The sequence below is a fragment of the Platichthys flesus genome, chromosome 5 (genome assembly GCF_949316205.1).
Source record: "Platichthys flesus chromosome 5, fPlaFle2.1, whole genome shotgun sequence".
Taxonomy (NCBI): domain Eukaryota; kingdom Metazoa; phylum Chordata; class Actinopteri; order Pleuronectiformes; family Pleuronectidae; genus Platichthys; species Platichthys flesus.
Window position 1 is genome coordinate 23,181,447 of NC_084949.1, and position 24,590 is coordinate 23,206,036.

The 24,590-nt window shown below is 44.1% G+C and overlaps 2 protein-coding genes across 8 annotated transcripts; one reads left to right on the plus strand and one right to left on the minus strand.

The window, feature by feature from the left end:
* Positions 1 to 319: 319 nt before the first annotated feature.
* Positions 320 to 19,428, minus strand: pcm1 (pericentriolar material 1). 7 transcript variants are annotated; one of them, XM_062388130.1, is made up of 40 exons: positions 19,270 to 19,428; positions 17,520 to 17,630; positions 17,035 to 17,283; positions 15,624 to 15,950; positions 14,668 to 14,838; positions 14,116 to 14,235; positions 13,666 to 13,852; positions 13,216 to 13,325; positions 12,664 to 12,937; positions 12,434 to 12,584; positions 11,995 to 12,207; positions 11,709 to 11,875; positions 11,349 to 11,578; positions 10,988 to 11,130; positions 10,716 to 10,845; positions 10,230 to 10,400; positions 9,963 to 10,141; positions 9,548 to 9,766; positions 9,163 to 9,448; positions 8,858 to 9,003; positions 8,516 to 8,775; positions 8,183 to 8,363; positions 7,773 to 8,083; positions 7,359 to 7,520; positions 7,069 to 7,125; positions 6,742 to 6,914; positions 5,770 to 5,898; positions 5,004 to 5,130; positions 4,455 to 4,613; positions 4,232 to 4,329; positions 3,537 to 3,671; positions 3,241 to 3,444; positions 3,064 to 3,123; positions 2,827 to 2,971; positions 2,520 to 2,668; positions 2,373 to 2,436; positions 2,042 to 2,250; positions 1,838 to 1,930; positions 1,131 to 1,254; positions 320 to 1,009 (listed from the first exon to the last, which is right to left on the minus strand). In XM_062388130.1, exons 2-40 carry the CDS (start codon positions 17,613 to 17,615, stop codon positions 984 to 986), a joined length of 6,435 nt encoding a protein of 2,144 aa, XP_062244114.1. In that variant the 5' UTR covers positions 17,616 to 17,630; positions 19,270 to 19,428; the 3' UTR covers positions 320 to 983. The 7 variants fall into 7 exon arrangements, with proteins under 7 accessions (XP_062244114.1, XP_062244116.1, XP_062244113.1 ...); XM_062388132.1 differs by having other exon boundaries at positions 4,455 to 4,520; positions 9,963 to 10,144; XM_062388129.1 differs by having other exon boundaries at positions 2,042 to 2,247; positions 9,963 to 10,144.
* Positions 19,429 to 21,397: 1,969 nt separating this feature from the next.
* On the plus strand, positions 21,398 to 24,193 carry sart1 (spliceosome associated factor 1, recruiter of U4/U6.U5 tri-snRNP). Its single transcript, XM_062387966.1, has one exon. The coding sequence runs from the start codon at positions 21,711 to 21,713 to the stop codon at positions 24,045 to 24,047; it is 2,337 nt and encodes a 778-aa protein (XP_062243950.1). The 5' UTR covers positions 21,398 to 21,710; the 3' UTR covers positions 24,048 to 24,193.
* Positions 24,194 to 24,590: the final 397 nt, after the last annotated feature.

The following is a 24,590-nucleotide window of genomic DNA, read 5'->3' on the forward strand; positions in this document are numbered from 1 at the left end:
GGAAGCGAGAGGAGGAAGTGGAGATGCGTCATCCATCTTTATTAACAGTCTGTTTTAAAACCAACCAGTCCTGCCGAGCTAAAACTGATTTGATTTAAATACATCTCAAAACTAGATTTTAACCGAGAGGCACAAAGACAGTTTTTAAATGATGTAATATTGTACATACAGTAAACCTGTGGACTTGCCTTGTTAATATAACCCTTGATGACATTAACATTTGAGAGCAGCTGATACGTATGACACACAGGGGAGTAGCTCCCCTTCTAAAGAAGAAAGGCATGATGTTGAATCAGCATTTGAAAGAGTCACACCATCCTTTCAAGGTTCCAGTATTTTATTAATTAAAACTTATGACAGGAGTCAACAAATTAATAACATGGAAAAACAAAAAAAGTCACTGGAAACTAAACATTGACAGAAGAAAACTGGGATAAAAAGTAAAGTGTGAGCTCATCAGGGAACAAGTGTTTAAGCTGGAGAAACGAGACCGGCTGCATCTGAACTCCCATCAAACTCTAATCTCTTCAGAACTAGAAGTCAAGTGCAGAAACGACGACTGTACAAGAGTAAGGCGACACAAATAAAACATTTAAAAAAAACTGAAATCGCTACTCTTGTCAAACTGATCCCAGAACCGAGGAAGAGACTTCAGATCCAACGGAGACTGAACCGTCAGAAATCAGCAGCTTAGAAACAAACCCTGCCCCCCCGGTAACAGTAAATGACATAAAGCAACCATGAATAAAATTCGCTAAGTGTTGATGATGTCTAGTTTTATTTAGTGTGTGTGTACGTGTGTGTGTGTGTGAGTCAGCAAACTTGTGACCAGTGACCAGTATTTAGAGCCGTTTCTATTTTCTGTCTTTTTTTTTGAACTAGCAGATTTAAAGAATCAACAATCATAAAACTGGAACAGATTAATGGTGAAATCATAGTGTTGCTAAAAACAGTAGACTTTGAGAAGTCGCCCTTGTGTTTCCTCACAGACTCTTGGCATCGACAGTGTCTGGAAAAAAAAAAGACGAAAAACATTTAAACACGGTACCGAGATACGGTGGCTTGGCTTTTGTGTTTAGCAACAGCACAAACAAACTGTAATCCTGAGCGACAGGGACTGGGAGCCTCACCTGGTTTCTTCAGCGCCTGAGCGTTCCCCACCAGCACCGTCAGCGACTCCGTGTTCCCGCCCAGGATCTCCACCGACAGGTTGTTGTTCTGCTGCTCCTCCACGATCCGCTTCTGAAGCTCCTCCTGACATCACAGCACAAACACACAACATCCACTGGATTAAAGGAATGGCTTTTTACAGATGTACATTAATTACGTCCATCACCAAGGAGGTTTCACTTTCATCCCGGTCACAGATACTCAAAAACTATAGAATTAATTTCTATGAGACTCGGAGGAAGGACGGAACGTGAGCCAAGAAAGAATCCATTCAAGTTTGGCTGAGACCTCAACAAAGGGGTCGATCCAGGAATTGACCTTTTATTGTCTCTCTTTAACATTGTGAGATTGTTTATTGACATTTTCATGGATCTTGACAAAATCTAGAAAGACCTCACTGGGGTTATATGACAGAAACCAGTGCAGTTCCACTCTACAGACATATTTCTAGAATCATGTGACCATTGACCACTCCAATCTAACCAGTAATCTTTGGGTCCCAGTGACAACTGTCGAAATTTGAAGACATTAACTAAAGGCAGATTAGAAATAACGTACTCAAGAGGACAGACAAATGATTGATCTCCAATCAAGTGTCTGTGAGGTTAACTATCATGTGTGGTCAGATGTGTGTGTGTGTGTGTGTGTGTGTGTAGCCATAACACACCTCACACATCACTGAGAGCTGCAATGGTAAATCATCAAGCTTGACAAAGTCTTCCTCATCTGACCTCTGACTTGTGTTTCCTGACCCCACCTCCTGCATCGATAATAAAGAAATTAGTACAGAACAACAAGAAGGAAAGAAGAGACTCTACTTTCAAACTATCTCAGTAACGATAGGACGACCACAAATGTAAAATGGACTTACGTCTACGTTGATCATGACGGGCGAGTCAGAGTCAGGGCTGCTCGTAGTGGACGCCTTCTTGGGGACATCACAGAGTGTGGTGTTTTCTTCTGAAGCAGCAGCTGCCTCCTCTATACCCTCCTCCTCCTCTTCCTCCTCGGGACTCTGGCACTCCGCTGTGCTACATTCATCCACTGTGCAATTCATATTCTCAACCATTTCATTAACTTCTGCAAGACAAAGATTTGGGATTAAAGGTATTCGGAGTAAACAACTGGTGCGAGTTGGATCGACCCAGATTTGAAGTTTACAAGTTGGAGATTTTCCTCTGAAAGCCTCCAGGGGGACTCACCGTCATTGTTAGCTGAACTCCACTGTCCAGGTTTCGTCTCCCGGGTTTCACCGGCCGTTGTCCCCTAGAACACGACACAGTAACACAGATCAGACTATTTTTCTAATGTGCTTGTTAATGGAAAATCAGATGAACGGTGTCTCTCACCTCCTGCTCCACTTGTCCGTCAGCAGAAGCCTGAAGCGAGGTTTGGACATCGACAGGTCCGGCCTCGAAATCCTCCATTTCCTCCTCCTCGTTCTCATCCTCGCCGCTGCCGTAGTTTGTCAGAGCCTGGGTCTCTGCTTTGGAGAGACCTGCAGAAAACAATACAAAATGCACGACTGACATTTTTTCATTTATTCGATAGGCAAAGTTTTATTTTGAAGAAAAAAGGAAGGAAAAGAGAAATCTAGTAAGACACTGTTTCCTGTGTAATCTCAGGGGCTCTTGACATAAAGTAAACTCCTCTCACTGATTGACAGAAGGATTCCCTGACCCGCTCCTTCATCTTCCTCTTCGGCCTCCGAGGCTTCACTGCTCCGGTTGTTCTTCATCTCCGTCTGCAGGTAAAACTCCTGTCGTGCAGAATGACTTTCCTGCTCGGCTTCATCCTGGTCCTGGAAGTAAAAAGAATAAAAGAGAGATTATGCTAACACAGTTCACTGAAGCATCAACTGTTACTGATGGTATCAGAATTAAAGAGACTCACCTTGTCTTCATCTGAGTAGACAGGAGAAACTGATTTATCCCCACCAGCTGCTGTATTTTCCTAATTCAGGAAATAATTTAACAAGATTCCAATTAGTTTCATTCAAAATCAGTTCAGAGTAAATTTTAATCACATTATTAAAGTGCTGAGTAGAAACAGACAAAACAAACAACTGACCTTGAGACGGAGCTTCTCTTTACTCGGCTGCTCCGTCCTCTTCTTATTCCTCTGTTTGGCGGCGGAGGCGATGAAGCTGCCGTTGTCCAGATCCTGCATGAGCCGGAAGAAAGCCAGTTCGTTGAAGAGGATCTCAGAGATCTCCACCAGAAGGTCCTCTCCGCAGTCCTTCAGAGTGCGGCCCGCAAACTTACTGAGAGAGTCCTGGTGCCGGAAACAAAATACAAGAACTGTCAGACAGACGACCCTCACACGCACGTCACGGGGGGGTTTGAGGAATGCGATGGCGGTGGTACCTGCAGGATTCCTCCCAGCTGTCTGTGGAAGAAGCGAACGAACTCCTTGCTCTCATCGTTCTGCTGCGTGAGAGCAAGGACCATGCGCCGCACGGACGTCAACAGCTGCAGGGAGCACACCTCGTCCATGTTCTCCTGGTTAAAGAAAACAGAAGACAATATACAGGGTTCATACACATTTTGACCAATGGATTTCCATGACTTTTTCCATGAGTTTTCAATAGTTTTAAACCAAACTTCCATGACCGAACATTTTTGTGAAATCTCTGTTTAGATGAGAAAAAGTGACATGTAGAATTTAAACTAACAATGAGAATCCCAAGGCATACATTAAACCTTAAATGACACAAACCCAAGTATGCCTGCTTATATTTTGAGCGCATTTCTTTAAAAGCATATGAATTATTTAAAACTCAGTGTAAATGAACGACATGAAAATATGACTTTATATTTATTTCCATGACTTTTCCAGGTTTTCCATGACCGTAGGAACCCTGAATATAAGAACTGTTCACGTTCACAGTATAAACAAATTATTGATATAAGATCAAATCTCCTACAGGAAATTTATTTTTGATTCAGCCAGGAAACCTTTAGAATAGGAATAATTAGAAGCAGAGTTTGGTGGATTTGTTACAGCAGCAGCTTGTCTGATTCAGAGTTTCTCCCGCAGCTGCCTGTGTGGGGGACCCTACCTTAAGGAAGGGAATGACTTCTGCCATGATGGCTTTAATCTGACGATCCAGCTGCTGCGTGTCGATCTGGGGACAGCGCATGTCTCCAGCTGCTGCTCCTGCTCACACACAAAATGTTACCGTTAACAAAGGATGTTAAAAATCAGCTTAATAAAAGAGCACAGTGCTCTACAGTCGCTACAGTTCTTTGCACATGTTGCAGGCGGACAGGGGGGTCGGGTACCTTCCACGGGTCGAGCAGGGTTAGCAGAGGGATGTTCAGCGTGTGAGACTTCAGAGCCACCTGCACCTGCAGCGCCGGGGTTAAATTCAGCATTTAGCTTCATGCGCTCATACTCCCTAATCCTGGCCAGAGCTTTGTCTAAATGAAACACCGTGTTGCCTATCGGAGCAGCGTAGAGAGGGAGGAGAGCAGGGAGAAACAGAAGTGGGATATGAATATTTCAAAAATCAATGCAGCAAGAGGAGAGAGAAGACAGTGATGGATATTAATGGACCTGCAGAACAACCAGGCTGACACTAGAGGATCAAACACACCATCCCAGGCCTCGCTTGTTAATATGATACTGATATAGTAGAGTGGATCTTGTGTGTTAAAACGGATTGTTCACTCAGAGAAGCTCTGCTTGAATAACTGGGCAGGGGGAACCTCAGTCAAAAGGCAATAGGCAAAGCAAATCAGCTCGACACGGAGATGTGGACAGTGACAGATTCCTCAGCTTTGAACCCTGGCTTCACCCAAATCAGAAGCTTCACACATGCAGAACCATACCCAGGTCGTCACTGGCGAATGGTTCCAGGTTGGAGGAGGTTGACATGGTGCTGGCGTCGTCCACCGACTCTCCATCATCCCGCTTCTTCATCCTGTTCTGTGTGTTCACATTCTTCTCCACCACCTCCTGCAAAACACAAGCAATCTGTTCTGAGGCTGTTCTCAATATAAGACAATGGATGATTCACCGATCCACGCAATAATCAGCACCCTAAGAATTCACAGTGTTAATGCTAAACAACAGCCAAGGTAGCTTTTCCTGCTGTTCTACAAATATGGAGAGTGAGACATTTCATCCGTGACTCCTGAACAAAGGCATCATTTAGACAGGAAAAAGGCCTGGCCTCCAATTAGCACAACTCAGGGGACCTTGGCCCAGAACAAAGGATTCATGTCTGATCTGGGAAACAGAGACATGGAGAGATGAGGGTCATTTTCTCTACAGACCGGCGTCTGAAGCTTCGCTGTCAAGTTGATTTCAAAGACAATGAAATGGGGTGAGGGAAAATTAAAATCAAAGAACTGAGAGAGACGTGGACTGACGACATGAGACAGGGCAGAGACAGAGGGACGGTGAAATGTCTGAGAGAGAGAGACTGATCAAAGATGTAAATCTAGAAAGAAGGATGTAGGATAGAAAGTAAAAAAAAAGGGTAAGTGATTGCAAATAGACTGCAGAACAGGCTTCAGCTTAAACAGAAAATAAGAGACAAGAGGAAACAGGATGGAGGACTCTCATGCTGGGAGGCGATGATGCGTCTCTTACTGCATCACTGGTATCCAGACTCTCGGGCATCTGCTCGGAGTGGGAGCCTGCGGCCCACACCACAGGACCGTGGGGGGGCAGCCGGTCTTCAGCTGCACTCTTCTCTGCCAGGTGCCGAGTCACGATATCCTGAGACAGACACAGACAGACGCTTGTAACCACGGACTGAAGTTAGCAATGAAAGATCTGAGGCCAGGGTCAGATCCCATGTGGTTCTAATATCAAAGTCAGATTATATCACACAAGCAAAAACACAGGATTAAATCAAAATATAAAAAATAAAAGATAATCTTATCCAAACCACCTGTGCAGGATTTGGATTCTCTACATCTCCCTCAATTTCAAACTATAATCTTACACTACAGCCAAAGCTAAATATAGTATCACTGAATTATTAGATTTACCAAGAAAAACAGATCTAATCTGATTTATAAAGAACAATTCATGAGAACTTGTTTACGTTCAACAAAATGGCTGAACTCATTGGAAAGAAGTGTGTATTATTTTTGTGATTCACTCACTTCCTCTTTATATCTATGGTTTCAGAGACGTTACCCAAAATAGTTCGGAGCTGCCAGCGTTACTCTACATTGGTCCTTAAATCCCAGTCTGCCATTTAAAGAAATACCCATTCTCCTAATTGTCTGTGGTTGTTGTCTCCTGAAGGTCTGTTCTGCACAGACAGCACAGACTTTCTAATAAGACCAGAGGCTTAAAATTATGATGGCAGCCCTAATAGGAGAAATCTAAATCTTCTGTGTAACTACTCCAAGATACTCTGTCATAAAAAAACTCTTCTGACCTAGAATCTGATGAATAATTATCTTAAATGGCAAATCAAGGGATAGATCTGCTGGGATATTATATTATAATAGATAATTAGAACCCAGTATTAATATATTCTGATTAGATTCAAACAGTTTTTTTCTGCACACAGAGGAACAGGAGGCAGATGCATGTGTCTAGGCTCACCTGGAGGGAGTAGAGCGCCCTCTGCCGTAAGTAGTCGGTATTGAGCAGCTGCAGCTCATGAAAGAGCTCGATGAGGAAGTGGGGCCGGGACTCATTCTGGGAAATCAAGGAGGCCACCTCAGAGTAGATGGTTTCCCTCAGAGCCTCGAACAGAGAGAAGTCGCTGCTCGCATCTGGGTTCAAGAGAAATAAAACGGTCATTTACAGAAACTCCTCCATGGCTGAAAACAGTCCTCAGACTTAGAAGCTTCAGTTTTAGATTTGCATGCATGTGATGTTTAGGTGACACAAAACTGAACAATGCTTGGGTTTGCACTGTGACTTTACCTGGTGCTTCCGTGCATGCAATTCTGTTAGAGAGGAAGGGTGTCCTCCAAGCATAGGCTGTGAGTAAGATAAATTAAGAGTGACAAAGCAATTTGACCCAGAATTAAAATAAACATGTGACAAACGAGCAAAGAAAATAAAAATGATGTAAAATGACAAAATGAAATAATTACATTTATAAAAAAAAAACATTTTGATGTAAAAAAAAACAAATGTGGATATTAAAGAAAAATTTGACAGACAAATGAGTGCTGGTGCATAACGTTAACTGGGGATATTTCTATCCATACCAGAGGAGAGGTCATTTCTTTTATTCCCAGGCTTCGTCTTGCTGTTTAGTTTCTCTTGAGTCAGCTTGTCGAGCAGACTCTGATTCTGGTTCTTCGGACGAGTCGGGGGGGCCCTCTCCTGGATGAAGTCCACGGTGCTGCTGACGCTGTCACTGTAACTGTCTGAGGAGCACACAGCCAAATTAAAGAAAACCACGAGGGAGAGCGCATTGACACCTGTGTCGGCCATCATCAGGGTGACAACGCTAAAAAACTCATATTTAATAATATTTGTTGAGGTATGCGATTCTTTTTTTGTTTGTTTTGCATCTGCTGTGCATTACAAACATCGTCACTTGAGTTGAAATCTCCAAACTCACTCAGCTTTCACCCGGTGACTCTGTGATTTGCATTCTCACATTCAGCCCCTCTTACCTTCGCTGTTCTTCTTGTGCCCTTTGGTCCACCTGCGACGACTCTTGGTGTTGGGAGTCTTGCTCCGGGAGGCCAGGTTGGCTTGTGCCGAGGCCTTTCGCCCCGCCTTGAAAGTCTTGGTTACAGTGGTGGGGTCAAAAGAATCGGGCATGCTGGAGAAGCTCTCCAGTGATGCCTGGTCAAAGTCTTGAGGTCTGGAGAGGAGGTTCCCAAAAGTGGGAGAGGAGGGGAGCGACTCTTGGGGGATATTTTTAGACGGGTGAGTCTGGACGGTGTTGTTGGCGTAGGAGGTGTTGAGCCAGCCAGGAGCTCTAAAAGACGTAGATCATGAAGACAAATAAATATACAGACCACAATGTTAGATGATTAAATTAAAAAAAGTGTTTTAAGGCAAAGTAGGAGGGACATACCCTCTTTCTGGTGTCTTGTTAAGAGGAGAGCGCTGCAGCGGAGGAGGGAAACTCATGTACTCGGTTTTGGTTGAAGTGTTGGGGTCTAATTGCTGCTTCTGGTGCTCGGACGCAGCGTGACCTGCTGCATCCTGAGGGAACTCAGCCATGGGAGCAGGGAACAGTGGATACATGTTGAAGCCTGTAGAGTGAATGAAAACAATTACTGTATTAGATAATGCTGGTGCAGTAATGATCCAAAAAAGCTATAAACTCTACACTACTTCAAAACCAAAAAACATCTATGACTGGTCTGTCCAAAAATAATTTGTTTGAGAATGAAATTTGCCATACTGGGAGGGAACAGGGACATGGCAGCTGTAGACATGTTGTTGGTATTAGGATGCAGGGCAGAGGAGAAGGGGAAGACGCCAGGAGATGCCGAGGGAGCCGAGCTGGATCCCTGAGATGAACTCTGCTTCTGTGTCTGCCAACCTGCTGTTGAAGAAGATGGCTGCTGCTGCTGTTGTTGATGCTGCTGCTGCTGTTGTTGTTGTTGTTGTTGTTGCTGCTGCTGCTGCTGGCAAAGGAGGTCGTTCAGGACCTGCTTTAGTCTGGAAGAGAAGTTTGACATTGAAAAAGATGCACCACTTGTTACAAATAAAGTGGTGTGTGTATGTAGGCTATTGCCTTCACCTCTGTATGTTGTTTTGCTGCCAAGCCAGCTGCGTGTAGCACTGGTTGAGCTGGTGCATGACCAGTTGGACCTGTGGCGATGGCAGGTTGTTCGGTAACGCGTTGTACTGACTCGTCAGCATGGTTTGCAACATGTAGGACAGGGTCTGTGGGAAGAGAAAAACACAAAAGGTTAATTACTTTTTCGTTTTATTTTCGAAGAGAAAGAAAATCGACTGAAATTTCCAATTAAGAAGAAGAAATGCCGGCTTGTGACCATTAACCATTTATTACTGTGTGTGTATGTTGTTGTTCAGTGCACCGACCTGCTGGTCCTGCAGGAGAGTCTGACACATCCCGGTGCTGAAATCCAGCTGTCTCTGCAGCTGGCTGATCTGATCCTGCCAGGGAGACGAGCCCTCAGCGAAGGACAGCTCTGAAGCCCAGCGGAGGTTTTCCTGCCGCCGCGTTCCTCCATGTTGGTTTGCAGACTGGTTCAAACTCCTTGACGGCTGCGGCTGCGGCTGCTGCTGCTGCTGCTGCTTGACCTTCGTCTTGTTATGAAGATTTCTACCACACTCACCTGAGAAAGCTGGTGGAGGCTTTAGGTTACTGGAAACACAGAGAAGAGAGCAAGGGGTTTTAAAATACATCCTATAGATATCAGAAATAGAAAGATACATCATTCATACTGGCTCCAGTGTATCTCACCTTCCTTGATTATTCCTGTTACTGTAAGAGCCCTGGTTCCTGCTTGACAGGTAGATGTGGATGTCGTCATCAGAGGTGCTGTCTGCACATGCTTCCTGCTCGTCTTCCTCCTCTGCACCTATCTCTGTGTGATATTCATCATCATCATCATCATCTTCGTCGTCATCATCATCATCACCATCGAGGGGGCACGGAGAGGAACCCCAGGTTGCCATGGTCCTAAAAACACGTCAGCAAAATGGTAAAACATTTAGTCGTTTGTTGATGACTGATAAGTTCAAATCCCTTTTATCAGTTAAATAAAATGAGTGAGAAGTGCTCTACATAAACAAAGAAATACCAAAAATAAAATAAAGCTAAAAACTTATAACATGGACATTTATGAGACGAGCCCCTGGAACAATATGCCTCATACCTTTCATCCCTGCTGACCGTCAGCGAGGGCGTAGCAAGGCTGTCTTGGTCATCGGTCCGGCGAAGAGAATCCCCGACGCCACTACGTCTCTGGTGTTCAGCCATCAAGGACTCTAAGTGCTTCCTGCGCTGGCGCAGTTCTTCCCTCAGGATCTGATGGCGTCGCATCTCTGACCAGAGCTGCTGGCGAGGCAAGAACAAAGGGGAGTGAATTCTGAAGGTCCAGATCCCATTTAGACCATTGACTCGTTGTGGTCGAGGGTGTTACCTCATTGTCAGTGACTGAAGACGTAGCTGCTTCTGGAGCAGTGGGTTTGAGGACACCCGAGTTGGATTTCAGTCCGGATGATGAAGAAGTCTTGATAGTGGCCGGAGTGGAAACTGCAACTGGGACCTTCTTCAGCAAACCCTGCTGACTCACTGTGCTGGACACCGATGACTACAAAGATATGGATATTCACAGTATAAGTAACAAATACATAAACCACAGGTTTAACAGTTTCACACAGAGTTTCCAGATTATGAGTAAATTTAGCTCAAACTACTGCAGTCCTATAATCGTACCATGAATCCAAAGCTTAAGTCCAAACTGAGGTGATGATTATTTAAAATCCTGCAGGTGGGTCTGATAAAACTGCTTCAAATGAGGTGGACCATTCAACAACATGTTTCAAGTCTAATATCAGTTCCACCTATTCTGAAACCCTAGTTTACTTTCATGGAGAATGACAGGAAACCTGTGTGTGTGAAATACCTGGAGGTCGGGACAAGCCCACTGGAGGTCGTGGATCTTGCCTTGAATTTCAGTGAGTCTCTGACGCTCCTCGTGGAGCTGCTTCAACTCGTGTTTCTGCTGAAGCAGCTTCTCCTCATACAACTTCTCCCTGCGTCCAAGGTAGTTTTTAATGCAATATGAATTAACCAACTTTTAAAAACACAATGACAAGAAATAAACAGAATATACTGAAAATAATGTTTTGGAAAAAGTGTCAAACAGGCTTTTTTCAGGTCTTGCATAATCTGTACCTGGCCTTGCTGGAGAGAGTCAGGTCTCTGGAATTCTGTTTGGATCCAGATCCCAGTGGTCTCGCTGCAGCAGCTCTGGTGTTATTCGGCTGTTGGTGTAAAACCTCATCCTCGTTAGCTGTTGTAGCATCTGTGTCATCACTCTGATGGAGGCAGAAACACACACTGTAAAAACAGGTTTGCAAATCTGACCATGAAAGCAACGTCTGTTTGATGGTATAAACAGGAGTCAACAAAGTCAGGAATTTCAGAGCCAACACTTTATACTACCTCTTTAAAAACCATGCTTTATTTTACATTGTGACCATTTAGAAAACCCACAACCACACTACAGGGACAGGACACAGTACATTAGTCTCACCTGAACCATGGCGACCAGTTCCTGCAGCTGCCGGAGTTTCTGCTTCGCCGTCTGACGATGGACCTTCTGGGGAAATCCTCCATTGTTCCCCAGGCTGCTCCTCCGACTGGACCCCGATGCTTCGCTGTCTGGAGCCGCAGCCTGAGCCCCGGCGTCTTGATCGAGACTTTCCTCGTCTTCAACCTCATGGTTCACCTGGTTATAAGGAGTGTCCCTGTTGTACTGGCACTCTAAATGGGAGCAAAGCAATAGAAATATTGAGTTTCTGTTGGTCTATAAAGTCATGTCACGTAAAAACCCTTTACATGTTAAATTTTAATTTTGTTTTTATGCAAACACTCAGTGTGTCCATGTGAGTACCTATGGCTGAGGGAAGTTTGAAGCTGCGGAGGTTGGCTGCTGACCGGTTGTTGATCTCACACTCAGTGTTGAGTCGGCCGTCCCGGTTGTTGGTACCACTGCTCCGGACACTGCGCCCGTTGCTCAGGCTGTTCAGGTCTGTCCAGTTCCCTCTGCGCTGTGGGTTTCTAAAGATCACATGCAGAATCTCTTATGTTATACGCCAGTAGTGGAATCATGCTGTAATCCCAGTTTGACTTTTTCCTCCTCTGACATTTAAAATGAATTCATTTATTTACACCCTCACCTGATATTAGTCACAGGCTGGCGGTTCTCCTGCTCAGAGTCAAACATGACTTCAAATATAGAGCCGTCCTCCGTTTCATCTTCCTCATCTTCCTCATCATCATCCTCTTTCACGTTCTCGTTGACGGCATCCACCATCATATCAGACGTCTGCTCGTAGTACTGGACTAACTCCCGCAGCTCATTCAAACGCTTGTGGACCTCCTTCAGCTTCCTGTGGGGGGTGGAAAATTGGAACAGAAAATATGTGAATAAAATGTATGTATAACAATTTCAGATTTTGTGAAGCAAACCCGAGCAATGTCTCTATTAACAGAAATGTAACACAAAGTATGTTTTGTTCCACCCTGTGTTACACAGCAGGCAATCTACAACACAATGCTGCTAATACACAACACTCCAATTAAACTTCTAGGAGCTGGGAGTAGTTTTGAGCGTACCTGAGCTTGTCTGTGGAGTTGGCGCTGTCCTGGTGTTGTGCGAGGGAAGGATGAAAGGAAGTGGAAGCCAAGGCCCCATTAGTGCTCAGAGCAGCTGCACCATCTGAAGATCCTCCAATACTCAGGCTGAACTGTGCCGATAGGCCACGACCTGCAGGGAGCCACATGATGCTCATCAACAATTCACAGGAAGAGATGTTACAGAATGTTCTAATAAGCAATATTCTTACTTGAGTTATTGTTGAGAGTCTGGTCTCTCAGTGAATGCAGCTCCTGCAGGATCTTGTCCATAGTCTGCTTTTTGTCGTGGAGTTCTTGGAGCTTGGTGAGTTTGACAGTGGCAGCTGTGGCTCCAGTGTCGAGTCCAGTGTGTGGGCCGGAGGCCGAGTGGAGCAGTGGCCTGTGTTGAGGTGGGCCCACAGCCTGGGGAGTCCTGGACCAGCCCAGCTCCCTGGAGAGGGAAAGACTCTGCGCCTGGCGACGGTTGTCTGGCACCGCTTTAGTCTAAAGGACATAGATAATGAAAGTGTTTAATTATAACTTCCGTATCTTAATTTAACAATTACGTTATATTTCTTGATAAAAATAAAAAATGTGAAAGCACAAACGAGACTTGTCAGGGGGAAGAGACAGACTGTGGCTGTTCATGCCAACCTAATAGACAAAGTTCTTTACAAAATTGTACAAATTGCATTTCTTTCTTAGACTGCATGAAATATTTAATAGATGACATAATGGTATTTTTCATGGAGAATATGGCCGCCCAGCTGTCTTTACTATACCTGAGAGTCATGTAGCTGGTTGTGGAACCGCTGGATCAAATCGTTTAATTCATCATTCAGTTCTGATGTGATGCTCAGGCCGGATACACTGCCTGTGGTTTCTGTGACAACTAGTGACAAGAACAAAACGTACAAAAGGAATTTAAACACAGAAAAGCGTAAATAAACACAGAGTCAAGTTCAGAATTATTTGAGTCATACAATTCTTGTTCTAGGATTCTAGGATTTCACTGCTGATCCAAGCAACATTTTGGTCATTTTAAGACGATGGAGGTGCTGTACAAATTAAGTTTTATGTTATATTATATTATATACATGTTAAAAGTATTCCAGTTACATTCCAACATGCAATAAAAGTATTTCTTTGAGTGTGAATGATCTTCCTCAACTCAGCACATGACATTAGTCTGTGACCATGTCAGTGACTATGTTAGTTAGTGTGCATCTCACCAGTGTCTTCAATCACAGCCATTGCCTGCTCTGCGCTGTGCTGCATGGCCATCAGAGCCTCCTGGCGGCCCTGCAGGGCCCTGAGCTGCTCCTGCTGCTCCAGCATCTTCTTCAGCAGCTCGTGTTGCTTACGGAGATTCTCCAACTCCTCCTTCTGGTCAGCGCGCACAACTTCTGACCTCCCGCCCTATGAAAAGTTACACCCACACTCTGTTTAAAACACTGAGTCTACCAAAGCCCACAAGAGCAACACTGCAGAAATGGTACAAGAGAATAGTCAGATATCGACAAAGCAAATAATCAGAGAACACGTGCAGTGAAAAGGGCAAAGCAGGGACAGAGTGCTTTGGTTCCACTTCCTCATGTCAGAATTTAAAGACAACATGGAATTACAATTGTAATACTACTGTCAACAGAGCATTACCAACAGTCCATAACAAATGTACACACCATAGCATTTGAGGCATCAGAAGAGCGGACCTCAATGTTAAGAGAAGTGCTCTCTACCATGGAACCTGAGCCCACGGCAGAATCCAGGGTCCCTACATCGTCCTCCTCATTCTCCCGTGCCTAAAGACAGAGAACAGTCTCACTCAAACAAAACTACAGAGGCATGAATAAAACAAAATATGTTTGCCTGGTATAGAGATGGAGAAGAGCCAGTGAATTTCAGTCTTACAATTGTGTATATATCATCAAAAAATGTCCCACAGCCAAACAAGGTGCTATGCTACGTCCCAAATCTATCACCCCATGAAACATGACTCCGCTGTTGGACTGTTTCAGGCCACAGAGAAAGACAGTCATTAAAAATACATGTGGCAGGCTGCCTGGAAACCAAGAATAACAGGTTGCACTTGAGCTATTAGTTAGATAAGAAACCTACTTTGCATATGACACAGCACATTAAGTCAAATTTAAATAGTTTGTCTGATATAGTTAGAAGTGAGGCACAAAAGTAGATTCTCTAAAGGAAACCAGCTTTTAAGGGGATAAACTTACCAGCATTTTCTGCAGGAACCGCAAATAAGACTTCTCCTGCTCCTTGAGGTGGTCGATGAGGTGAGAGAGACGCTCCACGTTGGCCGGCACATCGTTCTTCTCCACCAGGTCGTCCCGCATGGAGCTGGCCTTGCTGATGTACTCCCGGATCTGGATCAGCTTGCTCACCACCTGAGACCGTGCAGAGAAAGGTGGGCGGTGTATGGGTGTGGGTTTCAGAGGAGCACACGAGGAGAGGACAAAGACGGACGTGAGGGGAAATGAGCTAGCATCTGTAGCCGCGGCTCAGACTCAGCTAAACAAGGGCAGAGAGGGGGTTGGGCGCAAAACTCACTGGGCACCGAGGGTGGCATATTTATAAATTGCCCTAAATACAGACAAGTTTCAGCTGCAGCCTCTCGCTCACATTTATCCTAGTTCTGGTTTCCCAGTAGAAGTCTGAGAGCAGTGATACACAGGCTTTCACCATATGGACATGCAAAAATGTATTAATTTCAGTTATAATCACTAATATGTTGTTTAGTCTTTGTACAAAATGACAGGGGGTTCATCAATGTCAGTAACTGACTGCACTTTATTAACAGTCTAGACTCCTACTGTATATTTGCTGATGTTATACATTTCCAGACCCCCTGAACTAGACAGCTGTTTCTCAGGAACTATTGAAGCTTTATATAGCTCATATCTATATGTATTGTCTGGTATGTGTGAGAGCACATGTGGATAACTACTGAATTGTGTTGTACTCTGTTGCGCAATGACAATAAAGGAGTATATCAGTAAATTACAAAGGATTACTCTAATTATTTTACTTATTCAGTAAAACATCTCAGCATCTGCTTGATGGACTAGCACCAACTTTGTTGTGGATTTTTGAGACAAACATTGTTCCACGGAATCCTCAGACAACAAGATATTAAAATCAAATTTTCACAAACTACAGCACACAATATTACCTGGCTGCTGTCTACTTGTGGATCCCCTCTCCCATAGGCTCGGTGCACGAAGGGCCCTCTCTCGGCGCCCCCGAGGCTGAGCCTGGGTGTTTCCTTGGTAGGAATCACAGGGGTTAACGTCTCCCTGAATCCTGGGCTCTGCTTCTTGGTTTCCTTCGTGATGGCTGGAGTGGCCGGGGCAGAGGAGGAGGGAGGCAGCAGCTCCTTGCTCCTGTTAGTGTTGACATGCAGAGGTAGGAAGTTGTAGGGCTTCTTGTGCTCTCCAGCTAACTGCCGCTGGTTGTTGGCCGCTGTGACACGCCCCTGGGAGTCACTGCCGATGCTCCGCTGTGTAAGAATAGAAGAAGATTCAGACAAATCACAACTTACAAATCTGCTCATGCAATTTCTTTTAAAAAACATCAAATACTGTAATTGCTATGGTTTTGCTACAGGTTTTGTTCTGTACCAGACCTTTAAAATAGATTTAAGTTATGCATTTTAGTAGATTTTAAGCCAAAATGAGAGATTTAATTCTGTTTGTTGAAGGTCAGGTGTGTGGGATTTAGTGGCGCCTAGTGGTGAAGTTGTACATTGCAACAAACTGTCCACTACACCTCAGCATCTACTTCCAAGCCAGAAGGCGAACTACAGTGGCCTTGAAGCGTGCTACAAACCATCTTGTTTTGTCTTCCATCTATACATATGCAGGTAAACATTATATAACTAGTCCAGTAAAAATAATGACACGACAGTGAACTTATTGAAAAAGTCCTCTGACTCCAGCTTTATCAATCAAGGTGGTAGCTTTAATGTTCTGTAATGGATTCACTGTGTTGTTTCTTCCCTCAGCAAAGTTTGCATATCCTTTCATTCTTTCACTGCTTTGTCTGATATTCTTCCACTGCTGGGACAGAACAAGGTCAAATACACAACTCCGTACTAAACTATGAAAAACATTCCGATAGCACTTCCTCCACTGGCTGCTGGAGGATCACAGCAGTGCATGGCATTTATTTGTTGAAAAATTACTGCAATTGTATTTAGTAGTGTGATAAGATTGTTAGGCATCTACAGACGGTAGGAATGAGCGTTGTGTTGTACAGCATCGCTTCCTAAGTGCAGGGGAGGTTTTGGACACTTGCTGGTACATTAATACAGCTTAGATCAGGGCGTGCTCATTAAAACTTTGCCCTACAGTGATTTAGACAAAAACATTCTAATTACACAACCATCACAACAAGATCACACATTTCTCTCAGAGCTTACTGTCATTTTTTTAATTGTGTTGTGTTACTTCACTGACTGTCAGCAGTCAACAGCAGCAAAAGGAGCCAGCGATCCTGAGTCATGAGGACACGGATGACTGGGACATAAATTGACCACAATGAGCTAAACAAAATACTTCTAATGGGATACGTCGGATGTTCACCTCATCCAGGTCTGTGAAATTGATCCGCTGACGCAGCTTGTCCAGCTCAGCTTGGTCCGGGACAGACATCTGGGTTGTGTATTTGATGTGTGGGAAAGAATGAGGAGTGCGGGCTCTCCTGCGACCGGCCCCGGGGGTGGACTCGGGTGAGATATCATTAGTCAGGCGGCTCTCCACCACTGTAGCCGACAGCTTCTTCTTGTTCTTCTCTGAGGAGCGGTTGGCTTTCTTCTGCTGCACACCCCAGTCCTGAACAACAACAAAAAAAAGAAAATACATAGTTTATTACAATTTGTGTTTACTTTAATTGGGATAAAATGTGTTGACTGTTCCTTTCAGACATACTGTGGCCCCAATAAGCCATGGCAGCCACAGCTCTAGTAATAATGGCTGTGTAATAAAAGTTTAAAGGGTCCCACAAGTGTAACAGTATGTAAAAACTGCCATTTGTTAATAGGTTCTATAAATTTCTATCCAGCCCTCACCATGTTGTTGAGTCTGTCTTCCAGACTGCCATTGGTTACCGTCCAGTTGTGTAGCTCTTCTGAACTGTCATCGAAAGGAGCGCCTCCGGTTGCCATGACTCTCAGTTACTGCTGGGAATTCAAAACAAAAAAAAAGCACAGTGGTCAACTCACACAGAAAGGACAGAACACACAACAACTTTTATAAGTGCGCATTAAAAAACAGTAGACAAAAGAAGGACATTGTGTGAGTGCACATGTGGATTGTTACACCTTTTGTTGGTACCTTGTTGTGCAATGACACAATAAAGGAACCTGTCTGTCTGCTTCGCAAGATAGTTCAGGTTTGCTGAGGCAACTCAAGAACTGTTTATAACCCGACACACGACCTCGAATGAATCTATTAATCTGCAGTGCATTTACTCTCCAGTACTACTTTCCTCTCACCTCATCTTGCTCTCCACTTGCGGATCTGATTTCACGTGTGATGCAGATTCTTGTCTATTATGTGTTGTTCTAGAAATGTCTGATCACGTTGCTCTTTTTTGCCAAAGGATGTTGCTATAGACACATGTTAACCATTGCACCTTTAAATTTGTGAATATGCTGCAAGATTCAACTCATTATAAGTAAATGTAATTATTTTACTTATAAAAGTATGTAACACGTTAGTAAAACATCCCAGCATCTGCTTAATGGCCTGCTGCAAACTTTGGTCAACAATTTGAGACAAACAGCCCAGATTGCAGCTCAGGAAACTTAGTTGACGTCTCACGCTAGAAATGAAGATGGAAACACTTCACTGTCACTGAAACAAACAACATTAAATAAGGTTTATCTAATCTTGACACAGGTACTTGTCACATACTGCAGTTAGAGCTAATGTAAATCACTTCAGATCAGGTTTAAAGTGCTCGTGGTGGCATCATTTCTTACCGACAGCCAACGTTCACCCTCCAGAGAAACAACCTCTCACTCACGGTGATCGTGTAGCTCACTAGTTTCCCTGTGAGCGGACCGTTAGCAGGCGTTACGGTTGTGTTATTGTTGTGAGTGTGTGTGTGTGTAGCCCGCTGAGGTTCCCGGGTGAGAACACAAACGATGCCCCGTTCCCCTCCACCACGCAGCGGGATTTAATTTACCCCTGGAACAGACGCAGGCTAACCGCTAGCTTACCTGTCAGGAGGATGCAGCCGCAAGCTGGAGTCAACCCGCGGCTACTAGTGAAGTTTCTCTTTGTGGAAAACTTTAAACTAGGTTAGCAACTCCATCCAGAGCCTAACCCGGGTCAAACAGTCCCCATGGCAACACGGGCTACCCCCCCCCCCTGTGAGCTAGTCCACTGGTTAACGCCACTGTGACCATCAACCGATTAACCTCCCCGCGACCAACATATCGATCAACACAACTAATAAATGTCAACCACCTTCATGCTAACGAGTCGCCAAAGTTGCGGAGCCTGTTTGTGTGGCCGGGGCTGGCGCTGCTTAGCCCGCTAACAGCCGCTCGGTGCTAACTTTAAACGTGATGGTAAAAAGTTGACGCAAACCCGAGCATCTCGGCTAATTTAGCGCGGCTCTGATTAGCGCGCTGGTCGCGCTAAAGCTGCGAGGGACAAACTATCCGTGACTAAGCAGCGTTAGCATCGCGAAGCTAGCGACAAACGCAGCAGGTTGATGAAAACACAGCGTTTTAGTGGCGTTAGTACAAAAATAACAAACGCGCTAGCTAAGTTAGCTTGGTTTGATTCAGAAAGGGGGTTGGTGTTTACCATTCAGAGGAAGGGGAGCGAACACCGTCGGCTAGCGGGTCACAGACAGCGGTCGAGGCTCCACAAATTCCCGCAGAGTCAGGTTGGAGACATCGGATAAATAAAAACGTCCGATCGGTCCCCAAACGAGAGACAGCGAGCCCGAGTCGTGGCAGTGGCAGCTCGTGAGGGGCACTTCCGGTGGCAGCAGAAACTGCCACTGATTTGTAAAGGCAGCTCTGAGTAGCCAGACCTCTTTGGGGTCAACAACCTTTGTTTGTGACTTATTCCCTTATTGTACTGTAGTTTATGGATGTTTATCAGCGAGTTGCTGTTCTGAGCACCGAGAATAATCAATTCATATTTCTAGAAATTGTCTTTCCTTCACTTGTCTTAAGCCTAGCAGCTTGAGGTCTTGCAACATAGATAATTTCAAAGGTGTGTTAGCATAAAGTGTTTTATACAACAAATACAAAGTCAGATGTGCTTTTTTTTCCCGATCCACAGAACAGTCTCGGGGCAAATCATGTCATGACTGCCAATGTGATGTCACCAGTTTCTAACGCCCATGGGAGTTCTTTCTAATGACCTATATCCAGAATCAGAATGTATTTATTGGCAAGTAGGTTTACACCAACCTGGAATTTGCTCTGGTTGTTGGTGCATACAATTAACATAAAATGATAAAAACACAATAAATACAACACACACATAAGAAAAAAAAATATATAAAATAAAAAGATATACAATATAAAGTAAAATGCTTAACAGGCGAGCAATGGCAATTTGCAATATATGATACAATATAATATAATATAATATGTGTCCAGGCAACATTTTTAATATCAATACATTTTCCTTCATTCTAACTGGATAAGCCAGCATGTATCAACATGGCTGTCCATGGAGTAAATACTGAGGACATGAGAATAAAACTTGATTTAAACGTTTTAGGTCAGTAGCTGTTTGTTGTGTACAGCTTCGTTTGTCACTTGTCTGGTACATGAACTGATGCTTTTACACCATAGAAGTTCATAGTTCATAAAAAATATTTAGAAGTTGAAGGAGTAACAATAAGACTATTTAAAAATTTTCTTATGGATTTAAGTGTATTTAAACTAAGAGTCCTTGGAGGAGAATCCCTATGAGATCCCTTCATGAGAAAACAACATTTGGGCCAAAGTCAACTTCTGAGAGTAAATTAAACTGTAAAAGGTTTATTTGCAATTTGAAATTAACATTTTGTGAGACTCTCTTTGTTATTCAGCCTAAAGGGAGCAAATATAAATAGACAGTGTGCCTGGTCCTACCGTTAGTAGCTACTCTGTTCCTTTGTGGCATTTTAAGACAAATAAGTATTTTATTAGTTATTTGTCTTCTTGGTGCAGTTGCGGTCAATAAATTGCTCTGTGCATCATCCCTATTATGGAGTTATTCAGTGACAACCCCCCCAAACACTCACAGGCAGCTGCCTGTGAGTCAAATACTTATATATATTCCCGTACTATATATCATATATTATATCATACTCTTTGTATATTCTTTGTATATATAAGTCTCTATATACACATATTTATACATGTGTACATGTTAATATTATATTTACTATTATTATATATATACTGTTTCTGCCATTATTACTATATACTGCTATTATATTGGTATAATTACTATCATATATAAATATATATTATGTTATATTATATACTATATATACTATACTATTTTTTATATACTGTCTAACAATAACATTACCATCATATCATCAGTGCTATTACCATCATCTGCCACTGCACCTTATCTACCTATTTATCTTGTGTTTCTGTTTTTATTCTTTCTACCTCAATATTTTGTATTTTATTCTATTGTATTGTATTTGATTGTATTCAAATGTACCGGCTGCTATGACGACTTAATTTCCCTTCGGGGATGAATAAAGTAATCTATCTATCTATCTATCTATCTATCTATCTTCAAACACTTTCGGCATCAGAGGCAGCTGCCTGGAAGTTTATGTTGACACCGGAAGTGCCTTTGCGAGCTGCCGTTGCTACGACTTGCTCAAAATGCAGCAACTGCGGGATATAAAGACTCCCGTCCAGCAGGTGGCGCTACGCGTTATCCGCTTGCTAAGTCTCCTCGAGCCGGAAGGAAACTGTGTGTTTTGGTCGTAAGCAGTGCGTTCGTCGAAGAGTCCAACTTGCGGACTTCTACGCGGAGGACGGGAGTTTATAGTGGAGCGAAGAAAGCAAACAGCTGAGCCACTTCACCCACATAGTGTCACGCACTCGATTCATATCTGGATTTTGAGTTCGAGTTTTCATTTTGAGCGTCAGTTAGCCTCCAAAGCTAATGCGAGCTAGTTAGCAAAGGGAAGCTAACGATATCCAATCAAAGAGATATCAATTTTTTTTCCTAAACCGTGTTTTAGTTTTTTGTTGCTGTGACCAACCAGGGACACGATGGGGTCTTCGAAGAAACACAAGGAAAAGAGCCGAGACAAGGACACGGAGGACCGGCGCCGTGAACACAAGAAACATCGCCACAAGGAGCGAGACGCCTCGGAGCGGGACGCGACCCGGGCCAAGGACAAGCGAAAGCGCTCCAGGTCCAGGGACAGGAGCGGACGAGAGGGTCGCAGCAAGCCGGAAAGGGGCAGCGGTGAGCCCCGCGTGAAGAAGGAGAAGGTGGACGCTGCATATGAGGAGAGCAACGCGGAAGTGCAGCCGCAGTCTGCGAGCGGAGACGCGTCCCTCAGCATCCAGGACACCAACAAACTCCGGCTCAAGCTGGGTCTGAAGCCTCTGGAACTGGACGAGGAAAAGAAGGAGCTAGGTACCAAGGAGGATCCGATGGTGGCCGAGACCATCAACCCAGTCCTCATCAAGCAGCAGAAGGATATGAGAGAGAAGCTGGCCGCTATGAAGGAAAAACGCATCCTGAACAAGAAATTGGGGAAAGTGAAGACCCTGGCTGAGGAAGACTGGCTGGATGACACATCCGCTTGGGTGGAGAGAAGCAGAAACATGGCAAAGGAGAAAGAATTGGCGGATAAAAGAGCCAAACTTCTGCAGGAGATGGACGAGGAGTTCGGTGTGAGCAACCTGGTAGAAGAGGAATTCGCTCAAACCAAGAATGACTCCTACACGTGTCGAGATTTAAAGGGACTCAAGGTGCAGCACAAGGTGGAGTCCTTCACCGAGGGTCAGACCATCGTCCTGACCCTACAGGACAAAGGTGTGCTGGAGGAGGAGGAGGATACTCTAGTGAACGTTAATCTGGTGGATAGGGAAAGGGCAGAAAAGAACGTGGAATTGAAAAAGAAAAAGCCAGAATACAAGCCGTATGAAGAAGATGAGAGCGTGGAAGACATGCTTACGTTAAAGTCTCACGCGGTTCTATCAAAGTACGACGAAGAAATTGATGGTGAAAAGAAAAAGAGCTTCCGGTTGGCTACTGGGGGCTTTGCTGACGGGGAACGAGAGCGGGAGATCCAGGCCATGAGAGAGAATCTGCGAAATCAGGCCCAGACCTTGGAAATGCCTGCCCTCGCCATCGCCTCGGAGTATTACACACCTCAGGAAATGGTGGGCTTCAAAAGGGTAAAAAGCAGAGTGAGGAAGATCAGGAAGAAGGAAAAGCAGACAGCTGCAGATGAACTTCGCATCGATGACACCCGCAGCACTGACTTTGGCTCCAGATCACGGGGTCGGGGACGCAAAAAGGTGGATTTCGATGGCACGGAAATAAAGGAGGAAGAGGGGGAGGAGAAGGAAGAGGAGAGCAAACCGCAACAGAGTATACCCCTGCTGTCCGATGACATCCGAATGGCAGAAATGGAGATGAGCGATGATGATGATTTCACACCCCCCGAGCCAGCTGTAATTGAGGAGGACGAGGCCGAGCAGGAGCTGCAGAAACAACTGGAGAAGCAGAGGAAGCTGAGGCAAAGGCAGCTCCTCAAAGACTCTGGGCTGAAGGTGGTAGAGCAGATCAAAGAGCTTGAAAAAGGCGAGAGTGACAATGATCCTGATGGGAAGAACAACATTATTTTCAACGCAACCTCAGAGTTCTGCAGAACTCTGGGTGATATTCCAACTTATGGACTGTCCGGTAACAGAGAGGACCAAGAAGAAATTATGGACTTTGACCAAGAAGAAGAGAAGGAAGATGGTGGAGGCTCAGACTCAGAAATTGATGAAAATATTGGATGGAGCACAGTTAACTTGGATGAGGAGATAAAACAACCTGACTTCGCCACAGCCTCTGCCACCATTTTAGATGAAGAGCCCATAGTCAACTCCGGCCTTGCTAATGCCTTGCATTTGTGCAAGAACAAAGGTCTGCTGGACACTCAAATGCAGAAGATGTCCCGCGTCAAAGCAACAAAGGGCGCCCTGCCCAACGACAACTACCGCATCGAGGACAAAATGGGCTTCGATGACAAGTACAGTCGCCGAGAAGAATACAGAGGCTTCACACAAGATTTCAAGGAGAAGGATAAATACAGGCCTGATGTCAAGATTGAGTATGTGGACGAGTCTGGGCGGAGACTCACTCCAAAAGAAGCCTTCCGGCAACTTTCTCACCGATTCCACGGGAAAGGGTCTGGAAAGATGAAGACGGAGAGGAGGATGAAGAAACTTGAGGAGGAGGCCCTGCTGAAGAAGATGAGCAGCAGTGACACTCCTCTGGGGACTGTGGCTCTGCTTCAAGAGAAACAGAAATCTCAGAAAACACCATATATTGTGCTAAGTGGGAGTGGGAAAAGTATGAACGCAAACAACATCACTAAATAAGTACATGGGGAAGAGTGAATTATTTTAAGTGCAACCACACATTTTCACACACAGGATCTTTTAAGTAAAGTAACTGCATGTTCTAGTTCATGCAAGCTTTGTTGTTGTGCAAAATTGTTGAATAAAATGAATACAAATGAGAGAAATGTAATTTCCTTTTGTGTTTGAAATGTTGTCAACTTTATAGAAATTATATTCACAACTATAGTACAACTAATTTTAACTTTTCCACTTTTGTGGTTTCATCATAACTTAAATTATGCATTTAATAAACACGATGTGAGGCAATCTTTCACAGGAAGTAGTCATGTTTTTTCTGAATAAGGTTCAATATAGTATCAATAGGCTTTTAACTGACTGACAATACAGAACAACCCGATAATAAAAACCTTCATGTAACAAATGTTTAAAGCTTCACTTCATAAAGGTAGGGTGTTAATTTTTTATCCAACAGAGCAGCATTGTTATAACTCAAGATGGCTCATGACTACACTTGCAAATACAAAATAAAACAAGCTAATTAAGAAAACAACTTCAGAAAGG

Coding starts and splice junctions, on each gene's coding strand:
- pcm1 (XM_062388127.1), bottom strand. CDS start 17,615: ATGGCAACCGGAGGCGCTCCTTTCGATGACAGTTCAGAAGAGCTACAC. Junction 13,326..13,665: donor GGCTGTGATTGAAGACACTG/GTGAGATGCACA, acceptor TCTTGTCACTAG/TTGTCACAGAAACCACAGGC. Junction 11,876..11,994: donor CAGCCTGTGACTAATATCAG/GTGAGGGTGTAA, acceptor TGTGATCTTTAG/AAACCCACAGCGCAGAGGGA.
- sart1 (XM_062387966.1), top strand. CDS start 21,711: ATGGGGTCTTCGAAGAAACACAAGGAAAAGAGCCGAGACAAGGACACG.